Source organism: Muntiacus reevesi, chromosome 3 (assembly GCF_963930625.1).
Source record: "Muntiacus reevesi chromosome 3, mMunRee1.1, whole genome shotgun sequence".
NCBI lineage: Eukaryota > Metazoa > Chordata > Mammalia > Artiodactyla > Cervidae > Muntiacus > Muntiacus reevesi.
Genome location: NC_089251.1, coordinates 167,743,821 through 167,764,641, shown reverse-complemented (window position 1 = coordinate 167,764,641; position 20,821 = coordinate 167,743,821). Strand labels below are relative to the sequence as shown.

Below are 20,821 nucleotides of genomic sequence, written 5' to 3'. Positions count from 1 at the left end.
TGAGCCCCCAGGGAAGCCCTAACGTTTCTGATTTTAAGTTGATCCCCAGGATGTTATTGAGCACAGGTTTTTGCCCTTCATTATAAAGAGTTTGGGGTTGCCAGTTACTTGGCTGACTGGGATAGCTGTGGGGTCTGTACTGATGCTCAGAACTGGGAGACACTGAGTTTCCAGGGGTCTCACACCTGGAGTCCCATGTTTCCCTCAGTCCCCCACAGAAACGATAGAATATGCAAGAAAGCAGGGGACAGTCAACTCCTGGTACAGCCTGCCCAGGATGTCATTACTCTCCAAAATCATTTGTTTTTAAAGGGGAGAGATGTCTGAGGCTGGTCTCATGTGCCACACCTGACCTAGGACCTGGTACCCATGAGCGTGCAGTGCTCAGTGCCCATCTGACCAGGGAATAAATAAATGGAATTCATGGTCCACATGGAGGAATGGAGCCTAAGACTTGAGACATTGCTGCTCACCGCTGAGCAGAAGCTCATGTCAGCCAATTAGATGATGTTGTTTAGTCGCCAAGTCATGTCTGACTGTGGCCCCATGGACTGCAGCACGCCAAGCTTCTCTGTCCTTCACTATCTCCCAGAATTTGCACAAACTCATGTCCATTCAGTCAGCGATGTCATCCAACCATTTCATCCTCTGTCGTCCCCTTCTCCTCCTGCCCTCAATCTTTCCCAGCATCAGGGTCTTTTCCAATGAGTCGGCTCCTTCTCATCAGGTGGCCAAAGTGTTGGAGCTTCAGCATCAGTCCTTCCAATGAATGGTCAGGGTCTATTTCCTTTAGGATTGGCTGGTTTGATCTTGCTGTCCAAGGGACTCTCAAGAGGCTTCTCCAGCACCAAATGTTAGATATTTCAAATTGTTAGACCTCACCCCAAATTATTAATTTTCACAGGGAATAAGGTGAGAAAAACAAGAGTGTATTTACCGGTTATAAATAGATGTCTTGACTTAAATATGCAACTTGGTTATTTTTCATTATTTACAACCACATTGGCTAAGGACTCTTATGCAGTGCGTCTGAACATCTGTTCTGCAGCGGCAGAGTCTGGGGTGGGCGGGAAGCATGTGCCTGGTGATCTATGATAGGGATCCAGTGGCCCAACATGTGTCAAGGGACAGGACCACACAGAGGCTCTCCCAAGGTGGGGAGCCCGTTTTTGGCTGGGAGGGGAAGGATATATATTTACTCACTTTAGCAGCTGGTGCTCAGGCTGTGGGCAGAGTGTAAGTGGGGCTCTACATAGGCGTTTGGCACCCAGGACAGGATGTCAGCGTGGCGCCTGTTTAAAACCGCTTTGTAAGCAAGTGTTTGAATTGTACCGGCCTACACTTCTTTTCAGCCAGTCTGCTCTTCTTCCAGAACCTACTTTGTTCTCATTTCTCCTCTAGTCAGAACACCAAGGGCATGCTACCTTTTTACAGACAGGGGCGCCGGTTCAGTTGAAATCTGAGGCTCCTGGACCCCAGATCCAAGGTCGAGGACACTGTCAAACTGGGCTTCCTCGTGCTTTGTCACCTCCAGGACAGAGCGGGTGCATTGTTGGGGGGGCTGGAGAAGGAGTCAGTTATCTGAGAGATTCCATGGATCCAGATACCAGTTACCCTCTTGCAATTTGGGCAGCGGAACAGCTCTGAGACTTCCTGTCTTGGCAGAGCTGTGTCCTCTTCTTGGATCCCAGGGTCCAGCCTTGGTGGGAACTGGATCCTATGACCCCTCCTGTCCAGCTTCTGCCTCAGAGAGGATGCCAGCTGCACCCAGGGGCTCCATGCAATTAAGCGGCACCTCTCTGATTCATAGTAAAGCCTTTTGTCCTGGGATGGGCAGGGTTTGGAGAGGAAGGGCATGAAATATGTTCCATTAGCAGGTAAGCACTTTGTCTTTGTAAGAGATAAAAGGTGGTTCTGGGAGTTTCCAGCATCTAAGTTCCAAAATTTTGTGAATATATTGAAGAGATGACTCAGAACTCAAACTTGGCACCCGCTTTTGACATCAGCCGTGTTATTTTCTCCAGCATCCATCTGGCGCCTCTGGGTTCCATGGCTCCTTGTGGCCATGATGTCTCTGAGATCTTCAGGGGACTTGAGGTCACCTTCATTTTTGTGTCCCCAGAACTTAGTGCATACCTGACACAAAGTAGGTGCTATAGAACTCGTCTTCATGGATAAATGCATTGATTGCATGTCCTGTTTCCTGTATTTAATATAACTCTTTGGAAATATTGGAGCTTTTTGTTTTTAAAAAAAGGCAGAAATAAAGCAAATTTGACTCTGTTGCCTAGGTAATGTACTTTTTTATCACATGGCGTCTGTGACATTGCTCTTGATTCCCTTGTACTTCTCTGTGACTTCTCTCTAAAGAGAGAGTTCTCCTCTGCTGTGCACCGTGCCTTGATGGTTCCAGGGTTCTCTCCTTGGTCCTGTTCTTGTACCACTCTGCACATTCTCCCCGGGGAGCACCATCCATCCCCGTGGTTTCACGGCCAAGTGCATGATGATGGCTCCAAAGCCACATTCCTGTGCAGACCTTTCTTTCACCACTGAACACCTGGGTGTGTTGCATTGGATGGTCCATGTGCATCTCAGATTCAGCTCTGGCAAAGCCAATCTTGGGATGCCCACTTCTGTCCCAACCACCCTGTCACCTGAGACGTGAAAGCCACACTCAGCCTTCATGCCTGCCTTGTCTGCATCTCCTTACGTGAAATAGGTGGCGAAGAGGAGACCCGTGGAGTTACCTGCACAGACTGTCTGTGTTCACTTGACTTCCCTGTGTTCACACTATTCTGCATTCATTTGGATACTTCCTCCTTGTTCCCTCACTGTTGCTGTGACTTTCTGGCCTGTTTTTCTGCCCAAGTCCTGCCTTCCATCAATCCCTCCACCCTTGGGCTACCTTCCCCTCCCCCGCCCCCACTATCCCCCACTTAAGACTTTGCTGAAGTGCCTGCTTTGCTCTGAAGGCTGTTAGGGCCCCAGGGAGAATTAACTTCCTCCCAGAGTGGCCCTTCTCAGCCCTGTGTGGCTTCTTCTCACGTCATCTCTGGTAGTTTGCTGTGCTTGTTTCTGTCTCTCCCTCCCTCACCAGAAACACATCCTGAGAGCAGGGACTGCGTCTCATCATCTTTGTATCCCCAGCACCTTGCACAGTGCTTGGAAAAGAGCCCGTTTTCAAAAAGTGCGTGTTGAATGCATGGATGGAGAGGTGCGTTTGTGCTGAACACAGGAGGAACGTGGCCTGTTTTCTTTTGGTCGGTCTTCTTTACACAGAGGTGCATGTAGCAACCTCAGTGGTGGAAGAACAGTGGTGCATCTCTTTTGGTTTAGAGTCTGACCTTGCTTCTCACGTGGTCAGCCTGTTGGCGAGTGGACTGTTCTCTGGTGTGGTGTTAGGGGCCTGGAGAGGTGAGTTTGGTATCCCCATCTGTAGTTTCTTCCTGAAACTTGCCCAGGGATGGTTCATGCTTTTGTGATCAGCACTGTGTTATGGGGCTAACTTACTCTGCAGCCAACAATGAAGTGTGGCTTAGACAATGTGGTCCTTTACTGGGTGGGGTCAGCGTGTTGGAAGAAGTAAAATGAAGAAGAAATAAGAGCCCTAGAATTCTGTAGACCATTAAGATATTTTCTTTAGGTCTCCTCTTGTGCAGTAATTGGTAATATCAACCTGGATCATGGACCAGCATTTCTGTCCAAGAGGTTCATCAACCTCCTAGGGCTCCCATAGCTTCTAAAGGTCTATTAGAGACCACTGTCATTGCCCCCTGCATGCTGGATGGTTTGCCAGTGTCTATAGCTGTCTTTTCTGCCTAGATCAACTCAGACAGGTATGAGTTTGATGACTTGTTATAGTTGACTGGAATCAGAAACCATTTGGTTTTGCCTACTTGAGAGGAAAGTCTACTAAACACAACAATTAGAATGAAAACCTGTGTGTGGTTTTGATAGAAGTGGGTCATTTCATCTTTCTTGAGTTTAATTTGAGAACCCCTGGAAAGAGCTATTGAAAATAGTGTCCTTGTGTAAGTGCAGATTGGAAAACCACATGCTCTATTTGACCTTTTATATCATTTCTTAACCCAACCTTTTATATTATTTCTTAACCCTAACTCTGGAAGTTAACAAGGTTTGCTGTTCCTCTTAGGACTTTCAATTTACATTGCAGTTGTGGTTCATGCCAGAAAAAGAACAATTATGCTTGCAAATGAGCAAGTTGTGGGTTGTAATAAGAATCTATGGTGCTACATCCCTGGTTTGCCCAGTTATCCTTTACCATCACCTAGCCAAAAATAAAGGGAAGTAACCAACACTTTGTATAATATAGTACTTAGTGAAGTTTGCACAACAATGGAGTTTGACAAAATCTGCCAGGCATTTAAGTTATTGTTTTGCTTGGTCATTGGCCTTCTCTGACCCAACACTCAGATGTTGCTGCTTCCATTGGCCAGGGCCCAGGTCTATTTCAGAAGCCCAGCCTTGCATATGCTAACTACTGTATCACTGAGGACCATGACGTCCTGCCTTCTAGGTTTTACTTTTTTCCTTTGCTCTCTTTCTCTGTCTGAGCCTTTAAGCTCGTCACTACTATTCTGTACAGATGGCCAAACTCGCCTATGTTTTTGTCACTTTTCACGCAGATTTCAGCAACGTCCCTGATGTCACAACTGGCCTGAAAAGGAGTCAGACTGATGGAAGACTGGATCAGGTTTCCCACAGGGAGAAGAAGGAGCAGACATTCAGGGTAAGACTCTGTCCCAAATCTTAAAGAAGGACATTAGCAGGCAAGTGTTAATTCCTGCCTGCACCTGAGGTGGGGGAAAAAAAGATGGAGTTATCCTACCCCTAGGTCCAATGGCCAACACATTTTTTTTTTTTTTTAAGGAAATAGTTTCCTTCTTGATTGAAAGTGCAGTTCTAGTAGGAACCCTTGACTCTGGCCCGACCTCCTGTATGCCCTCTGACATCCCACTGAAGAGCAGGGCAAATGTGGCCGTTCATGCATTAGGGTGGTTTGACAAGGAGAATCTGTGTTCAGGCATCCTGAAGGTCACAAAAAATTATGCAAGTTTTCCTTTACTACTTTTATTTTGCCGAAGATTATTTTAAGGGTCTTGTCTTTTCGTTGTGGTAAAATACACGAAACATACAGTTTCCCGTCGTCGCTATTGTGAAGTGTGTGTCAGTGGCATTAAGTGCGTTCACAGTTCTGTGTAAGCCATCACCATTTCCAGGTCTTTTTCATCCTGCCTGGTAGAAACCCTCTACCTGTTAGACAATAACTACCTATTCATCCCACTCACTGGTCCCACGGTAACTCCTATTATACTTTCTCATTTGCCTATTCTGGTTACCGCATAGAAGTGTGGTCGTAGAATATTTGTCCTTTTGTTTCTGCATGATGTTTTTGGGGTTCCTCCGTGTGGTAGCCTGTATCAGAACGTTACTCCTTTTATGGCCGATTGATGTTCCATTGTATGTATATACTCCGTCTTGTTTATCCCCTCATCTACTAATGGGCACGTGGCTTGGGTTTGGCTGTTGTGATTGTAATGCTGCAGTGACACTGCCATACAAATATCTGTTTCAAAGCTTGTTTTCACTTCTTTTGGGTCCGCCACTCGGAGTGGAATTGCTGGGTCATGTGGTAATTCTGTGTTTAGCTTTCTGTGGAACAGTCCGACTGTTGTGCCTAGACCGCTCTGCAGCCGTTTCCCATTCCCACCAGCAGTGTACAATGGCTCCGATTTCTGCACGTCCTCACCAACGCTTGTCATATTCCTTTCCTGCGTTTTTAACTGTTCTCAGTCAGCTCTCCTTTCGGGAATGGTCCGTCTGACATGATGTCTTTTAGTTCAGAGTCCAGTTTTAACTGACCTTGAGATTATTCATGGTTTCTCTCTCTTGCTTTCATCTTAAATACAAAGCAAGAATGGAGGAAATATAGACCATCACAGGCATTTGAATAAGACTTACAGCCTGGTCACAGCCCAGTTGGGCTTAAACTAATGCTACCAGGAGCTGGTGCCTTGGTCATGGCCAGTGGTACAGTCTCAGGTGACTGGTGGCCTCCGGTTTGGGGCAGAGGGGATGGGGTTAGAGCTTGCCAGTTTCAGGGCCGATTCTAGTGGCTGCTGACACCTGGTCCTTACCTCTCTCCCCTATTTTTCCTTCTCATCCCACCCCATTCCCTATCCACTTCCTCCAAAATCTCCCTTCTCTTTCTTCCCAATTCCTCATGCAAACCAGTTACTCAGCTGCTTTCACTGGTCTGGTTAAACCCAGGAGGCAATTTCTTTTACTAAACTGAAGCCATATGGATTTTTCGTCTTTCTGCTCTGTTCCAACTCCGGTTGGTTGTTTACTTTTGGGAACCCAGTGTTATAGCTCAAATTCATCATGTGTGTGTGTATGTGTGTGAATGAAGCAGTGGATCCTACAGCATCAAATGGATGTGTTTGGACTGCATTGTCTTAAATTTAAAGAAAAGTTAATTTACACTTGGTTGTGCTGTGTCTAGGTTGCTGCACGTGGGCTTTCTCTAGTTGTGGCAAGTAGGGCTACTCTTTATTGTGGTGCGTGGGCTTCTTGCAGTGGCTTCTCGTTGCAGAGCTGGGGCTCTAGGCGTATGGGTTTAAGTAGTTGGCGCACAGGGGCTCAGTTTTCCATGGCATGTAGAATCTTCCCAGACCAGGGATCGAACCTGTGTCCCCTGCATTGGCAGACAGATTCTCATCCATTGTACCTCTGGGGAAAGCTCTCTTAAATTTTTTAAACAAGGCAAATGCTAAGGAAACCCTCAAGAAACTGGGCTGTCTAAGATTCTGGGCCTGGGGGCACTGGCATATGTTGGCGGCTTGGGGGTGGGCGAGGGTCATGAATGCCATCACGGATAATGGTTTCCTCTCTGCCATGGTCTGTTTGAGTTCCAAGTTAAAGTTCTTAAGAAGGAAATGCTTTTCCAAGTTCTATGTTACGATTCAGTGAAATAAATCTGCAGAAAGTTACCATGTTGAGGCTATTTCCATTTCTGTTTCTTAACAGTACTTATCATAACTAAGCAAAGGTTTATAAAATGAATATTGGGGCATCAGTTAGAAATTTAGAAGAGGAATGAAGGATGCAGTTGAGCTCAAAATTGGAGCCCTCTGAGCTCATTTTCACTGCTAAAATGATTAAAGGATAAAGCAAAGGAATGCCAAGGAATACAGAAGAAAGAAATATTAAAAAAGAATATTAGCTTGTTAAGCACTTGCTGTCAAATTCCTCTCAAGTCTAGAGCAGTTATCATCTCATCTTTTTCAAATCTGAAGAGATCTACCAATAATAATGGATGTCAGTACATTTTAAAAACATTCAAGCAAATGCATTGCAGCTACTGAGTTTACATATTCTTTGTTCCTTGGCAAAGAAGAATCTGTGATCATCAGAAGTGATCACTGTGATGGATGGTAGTGAAAAGGAAGTGTTGAACTGCAGAATTAAAAAATAAAATTTCTGTTCTTATTGTTAGCCGCCTAGGAAAGAGTGGGTGACATCTAAAAGCGACGCTTGTCTGTTTTTCAAATGGTGATCTGGGAGTCTGATGATGCGTGTCCAGTGTGTGCTGGCCCTGGTGATGTCCCCTGGTGCCCATAGGAGGTGGTCACTCCCCAGAGGGGAGACCTCTCTGTTTCCTGGGCTTCCCACGCTGGCCCATCAGCCCTCTTGGGGTCATTCATTTCTGTTCAAATAAGACCCTGGTTGAACCTGGGCTGTTTGGGGTATTTCACTCACCATATACTAGATTTGAGAATAAGGAATAATTTCCCTTGAAAATCAAACGCAGCCTGGCTTGATGAAGCACAGCTGTAAGTAGGGCTTTTGACAGCCCCGCAATTTCTGCAAATGGGTTATAATTGATCGCCTTCTTTCTCCTCAAGGGTGCCTATTACTGTCATGGCTCTTTGTGTGGCCTGTCACCCTCCCCTGTGTGGGGACCTTGTTTTTTTTCTTTCCCCCCAGTATTGTTAGCAATTAGCTCTCACTATTATAACAGTGGGGAGTTTGAAAGGAATAAACAGTTTCTCTGGGGGTGAGGGGGTTGAAGGGGTTTCTGGTTTGTTTGGGAACTTGAGGTGTGGAAAGCGGTCCCCAGAAGGGTTGCTGGTGTGGTTCGCTGCCCCTGAGCTGGCTGGGAAGACGCACCACCGGGGATTGGTGGTTCTAGCGTTTCCCTGTGTGTCCTGACCTGGCACCTTTCCAGAGCCGGCAGACTCAGGGTGTGAGGTGGAAATCCACAGCCACCCCCATCCCCCGGGCTGCCTTGGAGGAAGAGCTTGGTGGCGCTAGGATGCCCTTGTGAATGTGACTTGAAAGAGCAGTTTGGGATTTTTTTTCCCCCTCCGCCTGGGGATGAGAGTGAGAGCAAACGCGTGTCATACTCACTTCCCAACAGCCGACTGTAGATGGAATCGTTGCTCCCAGAGGGAGCAGATTTCCCTGAACTTTTCCTGTCTATGTATGGCACGTAAGTAAACCGAGGGATCTGATTCTCAGGGATGTGGATTCCGGATCCAAACACAGGCGTGCCTGGTGCATGGTTTTCTTTTCTCTGTCTTGAAAGTTGATTTTTACTCTGAAATGTTTCAAGGCTGTTAGGCAGAGATCATCAGCCTTTTTTTCCAGAAGGGATCCTGGCAGTAATCTTCAAGCCCTCTATAGCTCAGGATGAGAGAATTCTCAGATAGTCGTTATTTGGTGGCGTTGTCAATTTGTCCTCTCTCTTGCCGGGGTTGCATAGGTCTCTAAATGGACGTCTGATGTAATAGTTCTGTTGTTTTGAAATATAAAGATATCAGAAAGTCCTAGGGAAATTTTGAATATTTGCTCTGTAAAAGATGTTTGAAAAGAGAGAAGGAGAATTTGAAGACAGTAAATAATTTTAGGCTTTGTCAAATTTTCTTGGTGCATTGTGCATACTTGTATTGGGCTTAAGGCTGTGACAGAAAATCCACAAGGGTGAAACCTGTTTTCTACAAGGTAAGCAGCGTTTTTACTTTTGTTGTTCATGATTAAATCAGTTTTTTTTCAGCTTTTTAGAAGAATTTTATGTAATCACCTAGGGTAGCTTTGGCAGTGATTATTTTTGCAGTTTGTAGGCGTTGTTTTGGTAGAACAGCGAGCTTTGAGAATCTGGAGACAGCCTTGACAACTGTATGTTGTGCTCTTTGCAATTTAATCGCTTTAGGATATATTGTGCCTGTTTAGTTTTTCAAGGTAGAAAAAGGGCCATGCACTGATGATTAGGTTTTGGTACTCAGCATGATCTTAACTTGCATTTAGTATTTGATGCCTGCTCACTCATTTAGCTTAACCTTTTGAGTTTCTCACATGATTTGCTTTTAAGAGCTTACATCTCTAAGAAGCTAAAGGAAAAGGATTCGTGGGTCACGTTATTTGTTTTCCAGCATTTTTAATTATATGTCTTTGTTACCTTTCTCTGAGTATTCTGTGTTACTTCAGGATCTCTTGGTTGTAAGATGCTTTGGTTAAAAAGTCAAGCGCAAATAGAACTTATTTATAAATAGTCTTTCCACATGGCTGCTATTCAATAGAGTGATATAATCATGATCCTTTTTCAGAAACTGAACACACCAATGTCTAAAATGCATGCTGACTGACATAATTCCTGGAGGATGAACAGAGAGGTAGCATCTTTGAAGCAAACTGGTCCCTGAGAAATGACTTGGGGTCTGATTAGTGAGACAGTTATCTTTCGCAGAGATTCAGTTCCAGGTAGCCAGGCACTGGTACAATGGAAAGAACTCTTCATCTCACGGTAGGGAACTGGAATCTGTGTCCTGAGCCACCAGGCTTTACCTCTGCGTACCCTGGGGTAAGGTACCCAGCCTTTCTAATAAGCCTGTGTGTCTTCATCTGTAAGTAAAAATAACAGCAGTCCCAAACCTGTGTTGCAGAAAGGATCATGGATGACTGGAAGCCCAGACATGAGGGATTATTGGGCGAGCAGTCCTTCTCCCCAACTGGTTCATATATTTGCATGCTCTGAATGCTTTCCCACTCTACTCACCTAATGCAAGACTTAGGCACTCGGCTGCCTCCCGAGTCTTCTTGAAGTTAGTGTCTGTGGTCAAAGCCTGCTGAGCTGTCCCATGAGATGAAAAAGAATGGGGAACCAAGGGCTTCAGCCCTTGAGTCCTCTTAGCTCTTTGTCACCTGCATGGAGACAGAACCTGCCCATCTTTAGCTTAATTTACTTAGGTAGAATGTTTTGAATTGATGAACAACCCTTCAGAAAAGGTCAAGTGACTGAATAAAAATGGTTGTATGTTAGGTTTGCCTTTATCCTTAGCAGGAGTGAGCTGTGAGTGTGAGACGCTTAGAGGGTCTTGCCGACTCTTGGCCCTTTGCAAGAGAAGCATTGCTTCAGGGCAGAGGGAGGTGCCGAGGACACAGAGGACTCAGGCTGAGAAGGATCAAAGTTGAGCGGAGTTTCCCATCAGTCCTCAAGTGCATCGTTCTGCATTTCTAACACCTGCTTCCTTTCAGCAGGGACTTGGTGGCGAGTTGGTGAACTTGTTTGAAATGACTGGGGTTCATTTTCATTGGCTTGTGAAAGGTCCTTTGATCTCTTTGTAGTTCGTTGGATTTTTTTTGTTTTTAATTTCCCATTTTCCTAGCATCAGGATATTAACCCCCTACTCTTCTTGGTCTGTCTTTGATCATTCGGGCTGATATGCCCGGGAGATGCCGAGTCTCTGCTGGGAGTGGCAGGAAGGACATCACTGACCCCTTTGTGGCTGTGGATCATTCACACCCTCTGTCCCGCCGGGTTCGATGCCACCCACAGTGTCAAAGGAGAGAAGGCAAGGAAGCAAGGAAACCAGATCTCAGTGCCAGGGCGATGCTTGGGCACTGGTCATTGCCCAGTGATGATGCCCATGAGCTGGGCAGCGTCGTGCCCAGAGCAGGCTGCTGCTTGGCCCAATCTGGGACAGGAGGGTGTGTCCAGCGGGCGAAGAGATCTCACTGGTGGTGGCGTCTCCCTTCCCATCCCCGCGGCTGTGGGCTGGGGTCCTCAAGGGGTCTGCCTCAGGAACACATCCCTGGACAGAGCCCCTTGACCAGTGGCAGTCACTGCTGCTGAGCTGTGGGCCACCTGGAACTGCTCCCAGCTGGGGGATGCCCAGCGAATGCCCAGCAGCCCAAACTCCCCTGCTGGGAACCTGGGCCGGAGTGGGGGCCCATCGGATGCTGTGAGCTGACTGGGGGGGACCTTCGTGAGCCCGGGGCCCTGTGCTCACAAGGGAGGTGAGGCGCCACGTGCAGGCAGCAGGGCGTGTGGGGCCCCCAGAGACGTGGGTCTCAGCTCAGGGAGGCCTGGGGCCACCCCTGCTCTCCTGGTTCCGTCTGTGAGGTGGGGACCCCGGCCCCTGAGCCCCAGCGGAGCTGCAGGTGCAGGGCTCCCCCAGCCGCTCCCCCTCGAGCCCTGGCGTTGTTGGGGGCATTCCTGTGGGCACTCTGACTCAGTTTCCCTCTGGGCCTCCCTTCGCTCCTCTGCTGTCCCCCAGCCCCCACTTCCTCCCGCTTCTGTCCCCCGCTTTCTCCCTCCCCTCCAGGCTCTCCCGTTCCATCCTGTTTTTCTTTTTTTTCTGGAAAGAAGGAAAAGGTGTCACGGTGAGGCATCTGCAGAGTCGCACAAGGAAGAGGAGCGGAGAGGGGCCCGGGGCGGTGGTGGCTGAGTCACCCGCGGGCGGGCGGGCTGTGCCGTCGGGCCTGCTAGGAGGCTGTGGCTCTGGATCCACGGGCTGACGGGGTGGTGACACATGCGGCCTCACACTGCGGGCGATGACTCACAGGAGAGCGACTGGAAGACGCCCCGGGGCCCGGCCACCCGGTGTTGACCCTGACGACAGCGGCCGCAGGGATGGGCAGCCTGGTCTTAGGCCGATGACCAACTGGCCATCCTGGATTCTGGTCCAGGCACCTCCTTCCTTCTCCTCCCCTTTGGAAGAGCAGGGCCGTGATATTGCTTCCGTCCTCTCCATGGTGAGATTGCAGAGGGCTCTGTTGGTCCTTCCAAGGCAGGCAGAGTAGCCCGCCGGCCACCCCCACCTTGGGGGCGGACAGGGCCCTCAGCCCGCTCCTCCAGGTCACTCCATTGATCCTGGTGCCTGGACGAGTCCAGGAGGGCTGCGGCAAGTTCCCGGTGTTGAGGAGGGGCCATGCACTTTTGGATTCGGCCATGGGAGATGTTGTAGCAGTGGTAGCCTCCCTCCAGCTCCCAGCCCCGTCCTCTTTGGCGTTTAGCTACTTTTTTCCATCTTTACTTTCTTTCTCAGCCTCCCAGATTGGACAAGGAGTTATGGAGACTATTTGGAGAGCAGAAGGGAGGGAGTCTGGGTTTCTCAGGTCAACCCCTCACCTCCGTAAACACCGCTGGGGAGCGCTCGTACATTCTCAGCGGAAGCCTCCGGGGCGTGGGGAGGTCTCACCCTGAAGTCCCTTTGTCCTCGGACCAGTCATCTCATGCCTGCGTCTGCGCAGCTGAGGGGCGGATCTGTCCACCTTGGCGGCCCATCCTGGCTCCAGGCGTCTGTAGTCCCTGACACCCATCCCGGTCTGTCTGTCTGTCCAAACGTGATCTAAAGCGGTCTTCTGCTTGACAGCCTTTTCATCTCATGAAGACAGAAAGCTGCTTAAAAGAACAATAAGTTTTAGAAGAGCCCACTTAGACTGCGTATTGGGGACTTATGGTCTTGCACACGGTTATTGATGCTATTTACGGTAATGGTAAGTGAAGGTGGGGGGATGGTCAGAGACTTTATTCCCGTATCCGCTCTATGCTTCCCCTCTCTTACGTTGTTCAGGAAATTATTTAGACCAGACCATTGGAGAATCTTCTGAAAGCTATAGACCCTCAGAAAACAGCGCAGCTACGTATGTAAAAAGTCACCCATGGTTCCAGGGAGCTCCTTGATCTTACGATGTTTATCCGTGGTCTCCCCCCTTAGGAATTGATGAACTCTGGGTTCGTAATTCTATTTACTGATTAATTTGGTGTCTCCATGGCTGCTCGGGCTCTCCTCTCACTACAGCAAGAGGGGGCTACTGTTCGCTGTGGGGTGCGGGCTTCTTACTGAGGTGGCTTCTCTTGTTGTGGAGCACCGGCTCTAGGGCGCTCCGGCTTCACTAGTTGCAGCCCGTGGCCTTAATTGTCCCACAGCACGTGGAATCTTCCCAGACCAGGGATCGAACCTATGTCTCCTGCATGGCAGACTGGTTCTTTACTGCTGAGCTACCAGGGAAGCCCTCGGAGTAAACATCTGAGTCATCTGGCTTCTGTCTTGACTTAATGCGGTGGACATTACAGAATCAAGTATCAAGTACCTGCAGTAAGACAAGCTCTGTGTTTGTATCAAGGTAGCGCTTGAACTCTGTTTTCGTCTTCAAGCCTGATCGGTTGTGTGGGGTGGGCTCTCGGTGCGCTAGTCTTTGAGTGGGTTAAGAGACTGAGGAGCGTCAGATGAATGACCGCCCCTCCCTGGGTGGCATGCATCTCTAGGTTGAGACGAGGAGGCCACGTTGATGGTGGTGGGTAGACATCCCTAGATGCCCACCAGCTGTGTAGCATCGTATGCTGGGTGTCGGAACATTTCAAAAAGTTTTATTTTCTGTAATTAGTGGGAAAAAACAGTGATGTTGGGGGGGGGGACATGCATTTAAATTTTGATTCCAAAGCAGAATTGTGTGAAACTCATTTTTGTAAAATGAACAGCTGCCTTGAGGGGCAAGGAGGCAGTGGTTTACATGCTTAGTTTTGGGGGGGGGTGGTCAGGCAGCTCGTGTGTGTCTCTTTCGAGAGCATCACCCTGGCAGCTTCCACTTCAGCAGGGGAGCTGGTCTCAACTGCTGCGTTCTCTTTCCCTTTCTTTTGAAGGAGTAGCAGCCGCAATTATCATCTAATTTTGACTTTAATATCTCCCAGGAGTGGGGGTATCATCACATTGCTTTTTCATCCTTCTACTAAAATCTCCTTCACAAAGGTGCTCTTGGCTGTTAGCTCTTGTTGAGAGCTCTGAGCTAGTCCTTCACTTGTTGTGTGTACGTGGAGATGGTTGAATGAACACTCTGATTGTGCTTGGTCAGGGACAGTGTATTTGAGTCTCAGTGCTTTTTGGTGCCTTTCATCACTCGTAGCAGATTTCTCACCTTTTGATAAAGTCCCAGCCCCACGGTGTCACCGCTTTTGCTTTAAAGAAAAAAAAGAAAGGTTCTGAGAAATTGTTTCGAATCATTTGGCAATTTCCCCCGTGCTCTCTTCTTTGAGAAGATTTCTTTGCCACGTCCTTGCGGCTGGGCAGCTGAAGGCGTGGAGGTCAGGGTCTGGGGAGGGACTCTGCCCAGGAGCCCTTCACACAAGCAGATGTTTGTGTCTTTGCCATCTTCCATCCCAGGTTGCTAACTGCTGCGAGCAAAGATGGGATTATTAATTTTGTGAATCAGTCTCCTGCTGTTCTTGATAATAGCATGAGGAACATGGCAGCAGAAAACGTATGTGTCAAATAAGATGTTAACATTAGGGGAAACTAAATGAAAGTTTTACAGAATCTGTCTGTCCTTGACAACTCTTTTGTAAATCTCATGCTTGTTGTTTAGTCGCTAGTTGTATCTGACTTTTTGCGACCCCATGGACCTGTGTCCACGGGATTTCCCAGGCAAGTATACTGGAGTGGGTCACCATTTCCTTCTCCAGGGGATCTTCCCGGCCCAGGGATTGAACCTACATCTCCTAAATTGCCAGGTGGGTTCTTTAGTACTGAGCCACCAGGGAAGCCCAAATCTCACATTATTTCAAAATAAAAATATATTAAATGTCCAAAAAGCATGTATTTGTCACTAATATAGGAGCCAGGAGAAAACTGGAGGTGTGTTTTTACAGGTGCCCTTGATTCTTTCCGTCTTCTCTCCCTCTCATTTTTTTGCACATCGCCACCTCCTTCTCCCTCTTCTTGTTCGTTCAGCCTCCAGTGCCTCCCTCGGTCCCATGACTCACTTTCCTTCACACCCTCGAATCCTTGGCCATCACCTAAGTTCTCTAGAGTTTGCAGAAGACAGATGTCAGATGAGGAAACTCTTTGTGCAACTGCTTAGGAAGTCCTGGCCTGGCATTGCACAGGCTGGGGGTTTCATGCCAACTTCTTAGAAGCCACAAGTGTCACATAGCTTGAGGAGCCCTGCTGTCTTCCTCCTCTCAAGCTGTTCTGAGCTGCCTTTGGAGACTAGACTCCATTTCCTTCTCAGTTCAGCAACCATAAGATAAAGGACAGTCAGATGAGAAGCCTGTCTCCTCTCTACCGCCCACATGACCTGGGGGCTCTGGGCATCAGGGTAGGGCCAGGCATCCTCTGCTCGCCTCTTATTAGCCTCGCGAGATGTTGAATGTCATGAATTTATAGATGATTTTCCAAGATGGAAAGACTGATGATCAAACCAGTAATCTCAGGTGAGACGTAAAAACAATTTTCTATGCCTAAGGCTTTTAAAAAAAGTTTTGTTATTGAAATGTAGTTGATTTACTGTGCTGTGTGAGTTTCAGATGTACAACAAAGTGCTTCAGTTATACGGAAATGTTCTATGCTTACATTGAACAATAGTCACACCATCTCTGATGTCTTTTGGGTTTGCATGAGTGTCTGTACGCCCCTTCCCTATGTCCTCACCTGTTCTCCTCACCCCAGGGAAGCATGGCTTTGGTTACTTTGTATTTACCAGCTTGTATTTTCTAGAAGTTTGATCGGAATTGCTAAACCATTTGTTAACATGGACATCATCCCAGGTTATGTGTTATTACTTCATTTCTGTTACTTAGGCTAGATTTTAGAGATGAAAGCGTAGTCGCTCAATCGTGTCCAACTCTTTTTGACTACATGGACTCTAGCCCACCAGGCTCCTCTGTCCATGGAATTCTCTAGGCAAGAATACTGAAGTGGATTGCCATGCCCTTCTCCAGGGGATCTTCCTGACCCAGGGATTGAACCTGGGTCTCCTGCACTGCAGGCAGATATTCTACCATCTGAGCTACAAGGGATTTTAGGGATAGGTTGGTGCTAAATTCTCAGATAAATGTGTATGAGGTGGGCACTGTTCCATGTGAGATGATTATTTTGAGACCCTATTAATAAGAAGCAATCCAGAGTAAAGTAACAGACTGGATGATCACGTTGCTAAAATCCAGCCAAAAAAATTTAAACTACAAGTAAACGGCCACACAGGTATGTACCTGTGTGCACTCAAGACAGGAGGTTCTATCATTACTTGTGTCCAATTAAGGTTCTCAGGATTTTAACAAATACTTTGACTTTTTTTTTTTTTTTTTACATTTTTATTTTTTTTTTTCACCCCAAGTGTACAACTTTTTGGAAACCAAATTCCAAGTGTTATTTTCAGGCAAATGTTAGAACTGAACATCTAGGCCTTTTTGTGCACAAAGGGGATGCAGCAGGTTTCAGACAAATTCTAGCACCTGGACCCTCTCTCCATAAGTCCATAGCCGTGTTCATAAGTGAGTGTGGGGCATCCTGGTTGATGAAACCTCGTGGAGTCGCTGTCATTGGAAGTCAGTGTCAGAAGGCACCGACCTTCCGGGGGGAGGGTATATGGGGAGGGGGTGGGCTGCCCCCTCCTGAAGCTGCAGTGGGGACCACCTCAGTTTGCTATGCATCTGTGTCAGCTCTGATGGACACAGCAAGACTGTCAGTGATGAGTGGAAATGTCCAGAGAAGGTCTTTAGGATTCATAATTTGCACCAAATTCAGGCAGGAAAGTGGTTTCTTCATTCCCCCAAATCAGCTCACGGGCCCGTCTGCCTGTCCCGATCGGGGCAGCCACGGCTGGGCTCCTCCTGGAGAAGGTTACGGGGCAGGGCCCAGCGTGCTGCACGGCTCGGGCCCCCATCCTCCGCCGCCGAGTGTTGCTCTTCCTTCAGTTGACTCTGACCATCCCCGTGGCCAAGGCTATTCTGAACCGCATGTTTGCAATTCACTGTAGGAGGGTGGGATACATGAGAAAAATAAGAGGATTCCCTAGCAGGATTCTATCCCCTGCTGAGCTCATTTGAAGAGCAGAGGTCGATCTCTTGACTTGCTCTTGCTGGGCGAGGCAGGTGGTGGTTCTGAGTGCTGGAGACTGGCTCCATCTCCCTGGTCCATAGGCTTTAGGAAAACCGCCTTATCCTGAGTCCTTATATCCTTATTCATTAAAAAAAAAAAGAAAGGGATTATATTTCCATGACAGGTTCATGGAAGTGAAATGACTTTGCAAACTGCCCTTGGCATGAGATAACTTGGCTCTTTCCATGCACTGTGAATTGTATACACAGCATCTCATTGAGACCCCTTTTCGCCACAGAGCCCTATTGGATAGGTATCATGAGCCCCTTTTACTCTGAGAGAATTGAGATGGGAGAAGTTAACTGAAGGTCCAGTTAGTGGGGGCCACCATTCATACCCAGCTCTGTCATTTTCTAAAGCCTGTTCTTTCTGCCACACCCAGTAAGGGGAATGGTGCTGATTAGAGATAAAAGGGGAAAACCAGATAAATAACAGTGCCTTTAAATACAAGAGATTTAAAAGCAGAGCAGTTCTCTTTGTTCAGTTGCAGGTATGACATTAGAAATCCGGACACAACTTTTTAGTTCTTTGGCTTAATTTACAAGCATGGTTAAGCGGCGTAGATGTGTTATTTTTGATATTGTTTTTGGTTTTGACTTTTAAAGACTCTCTTTCATAGAGTTATAATGAAATTCCCATAGTTGTTAATGTCAGCAAATTTGAAATCTGTTGCAGAAGAGTTCTCAAGTCCCAGAATTCCGAGTACTAGTATCTGATATTTGCATCTGACTAGTAATTAGTCTGATGATTGACTGTGCGGTTTTTTACTTGGGGCAGGCCATAGGTGAATATTTTTACCTCCAAAAATTATTTCGATAGATAAAATTCATGTTTTAAAATCTGCCACTGTATGATAACCTTAACATTGAAATCATACAGTATAAAAAGTAGATACTGGTTTTTAGGAAAAAAATCTTTAAAAGTGTATTGTGAAGGTACAAGTAAGTACAGTGAGAAGACCACTTAAATCTAAACAGAAACCCTCTTCTCTCCCAGAGCTGGTTCGGTGATTTCTTCCTGAATCTTCAGTGCCTTGATAGCCGAGAGTTCCTACCCTGGGTATATCTGCAAAAAGCAGAGGGTCTAGTAATAGTTATTTTCATCAGTAAAGCCTAGAGAACATTTCTCCAGTAATTTGTAACTCTGTTGATTTGAACATACCTTTTCATGTTGGATTTTTCCATTGGTGCTCACTCCTTGTAGAGTTTATGTAGACCCAAAGTAAAACCCATCCTCAAAGGGTTAAAAGAAGCAGTTTATTTGTAAGTAAACAATAAACACAATAAATTGCTTCTCCTTTATTTGCTATTTTTCCTGCTGTCTTTCTTTGGTGTTGGGAGAAGCACTGCAGGAAAAAATGGTGCCTTTTTAACAGCAATAAAGATCCTAACAGTGTCTGTCCTGTGGATTCCTACAAAAATATTTCCTGAGATAAAATTATCATATGGCAACAATAATATTTAATAAAAGGACTAGTTGGGACATTGGCAGGATAACATGAATTAAAAGCAATGAAGTGCATGAAACTTCTCTTGTGGTCCAGTAGTTAAGAATGGTGGTCGATTCTTCCACTGCAGGGGCCACTGGTTCAATCCCTGGTCAGGGAACTAAGATTCCACATGCCACACAGTGTGGTTAAAAAAAAAAAAAAAATTAAAGAGCAGTGAAGGGCAGATTACAAGATGATGGTATTGGTCCTTGCTCTGTGAAGTCCCCCAGCACCCCCACGTCCCTACAGATAAGAAGGGTCTGTAAGAGTGTGGAGGCCCCAGGCTTATGTTCCACAAGAAGGTAGACCAGGCCAGCCAGTTAGAGCCAGCTGAGATGTAACACTGCGATAGGAAGCTGACCTAAGATGCCTAGGGAATGTCATCAGGGAATTGTAATAGGAGCAACTGAATTGTGGCTTCCTGACCATCTTAGAACAGCTCCTAGGCCTTGGTCTGCAGCTGGGGAGCAGGTATTGCCCTGCTTTTTGTTTTTCTAGGTGAAGCAGCCAGGGACCCATGTGGATTACAATTAGAAATCCACAGAGAGGGCTTGGCTGGGGGACAGTCCAGGCTGGATAGCTGGGCAGAGCTGTCCACGGCAGTCAGACACAGTCTGAGCTGTTAACAGCAGTGTGCGGGGTCCCCTTCCAAATTCAACTGTGTCATCCTCAGACTTCTGTTTATTGTAGAGATTCTGCCTGCCCAGGAAACTAGAGGCTAACAAAGATTTGTCAAAGCTCTAGCCTGTCCAGAATTGGATTACAACTGGTGTTGTTATTGACACATTTTCTCTTTAAATACAGCAACAAAGATAGAAAAATATCTTAGTACATTCTTGGGACTATGTAGCACTTAAAGACCTTTGCTGCAGAAAAATGCTCAGTAATATAGTATCAGTGGCCAGGAATAGTTAGAGACGCAACTCTTGAATAGAAATGTTGGGTTTGGAAAAATCATCGGTAAACAAAACCAACTAGAATAATAGTGTTCAATGAAAACATTAACCACTAGAGGGAGAGTTACTGTAAATATACAAGTTTAAATGAATTTGTGTGATTATCAGAACAAAAGTAGGTTGTGAGAGAAAATAAAGGGAAGAGAATTAAGAGGGAGCTAAGACCTGAGATAAATACATCTGGTTAGGAAAGTGGGCGAGGGTGGTGTTGACGGGTAAGTCATAGGCAAGTGTGTGTTTTCCCCAAAAATGAGTTGAAAGATAGGGGTTGAGAGACTTCTTGAGTTAGACAAACATATTTAGAATGAATGTTAAATGGTAAAATCATAGAAAGAAATGAAATACAGGCTTTAATGCCCCAAGTCACAGGAAAAGCAGACTGAATTCTCCCATCCATCAAAAAGCCACACAAAAGAAAGCAAGAACTGTTAAAGAGAATCTGAGTCACTTTTCCAAGCCTGGATCTGAGCCAGGTGAGCATGCAGGTGTTTCACTTGGTTTTTGACACAGTTGAAAGCATATTATACAAGACAGTTTATATCTTGTGAGAATTAAGGTGTTATTTGGAGTCTCTAGAAAATTGCCATGTAGAAGCCATTTAAAAAATACACATTTTAGTTTACTCACTGAAAATTTAGAATAAAGCTTGAGAGGATTTTTTCACGATTGAATTCAGACCTAATTTCAGAAGAGGAATCTTCCTTGATTGGACTCATCTCTCTATATCAGGGATTGGCAGACTTTTCCTGTCAAGGGCCAGGTAGTAAGTATTTTAGGCTCTGGCAGCCACTGACCTCTGCATTTCAGTGTGGAAGCAGCAATCGACCATAGGCGAATGAAGGAGCAAGGCTGAGTGCTATTAAAACTTTATCCTCAGCGGCAGCGGGCAGGCTGGGTTTGGCCTGAAGGTTTGCTGACCCCTGCACCTGTTTGTTTCAGAGTGAGGTTCTTGCAGACTCTTGGCAGTCAAGCCCCTGACATATGAATGACTTTCATTCCAAGAGCATGTTCTTAAATCCAACAGTTAGTCTAGCTACTCAGCTAACACAGTTGGCTATATAGTACTGGACTATAATAAATGGCAACCCACTCCAGTAGTCTTGCCTGGAAAACCCCATGGACAGAGGAGCCTGGCAGGCTATAGTTCATAGGGTTGCAAAGAGTCGGACACGACTAAAGTGAAATAGCACGCACGC

At 46.6% G+C, this 20,821-nt stretch overlaps 1 protein-coding gene across 2 annotated transcripts in view; it reads left to right on the top strand.

Moving 5' to 3' along the window:
- TIAM2 (TIAM Rac1 associated GEF 2) overlaps positions 1–20,821 on the top strand; it is a 236,261-nt gene that overhangs the window by 186,956 nt on the left and 28,484 nt on the right. For both annotated transcript variants that reach the window (XM_065931068.1, XM_065931069.1), the window contains one exon: positions 4,647–4,750. In XM_065931068.1, coding sequence (XP_065787140.1) covers positions 4,647–4,750 — 104 coding nt within the window. The remainder of the gene's footprint in view (positions 1–4,646; positions 4,751–20,821) is intronic.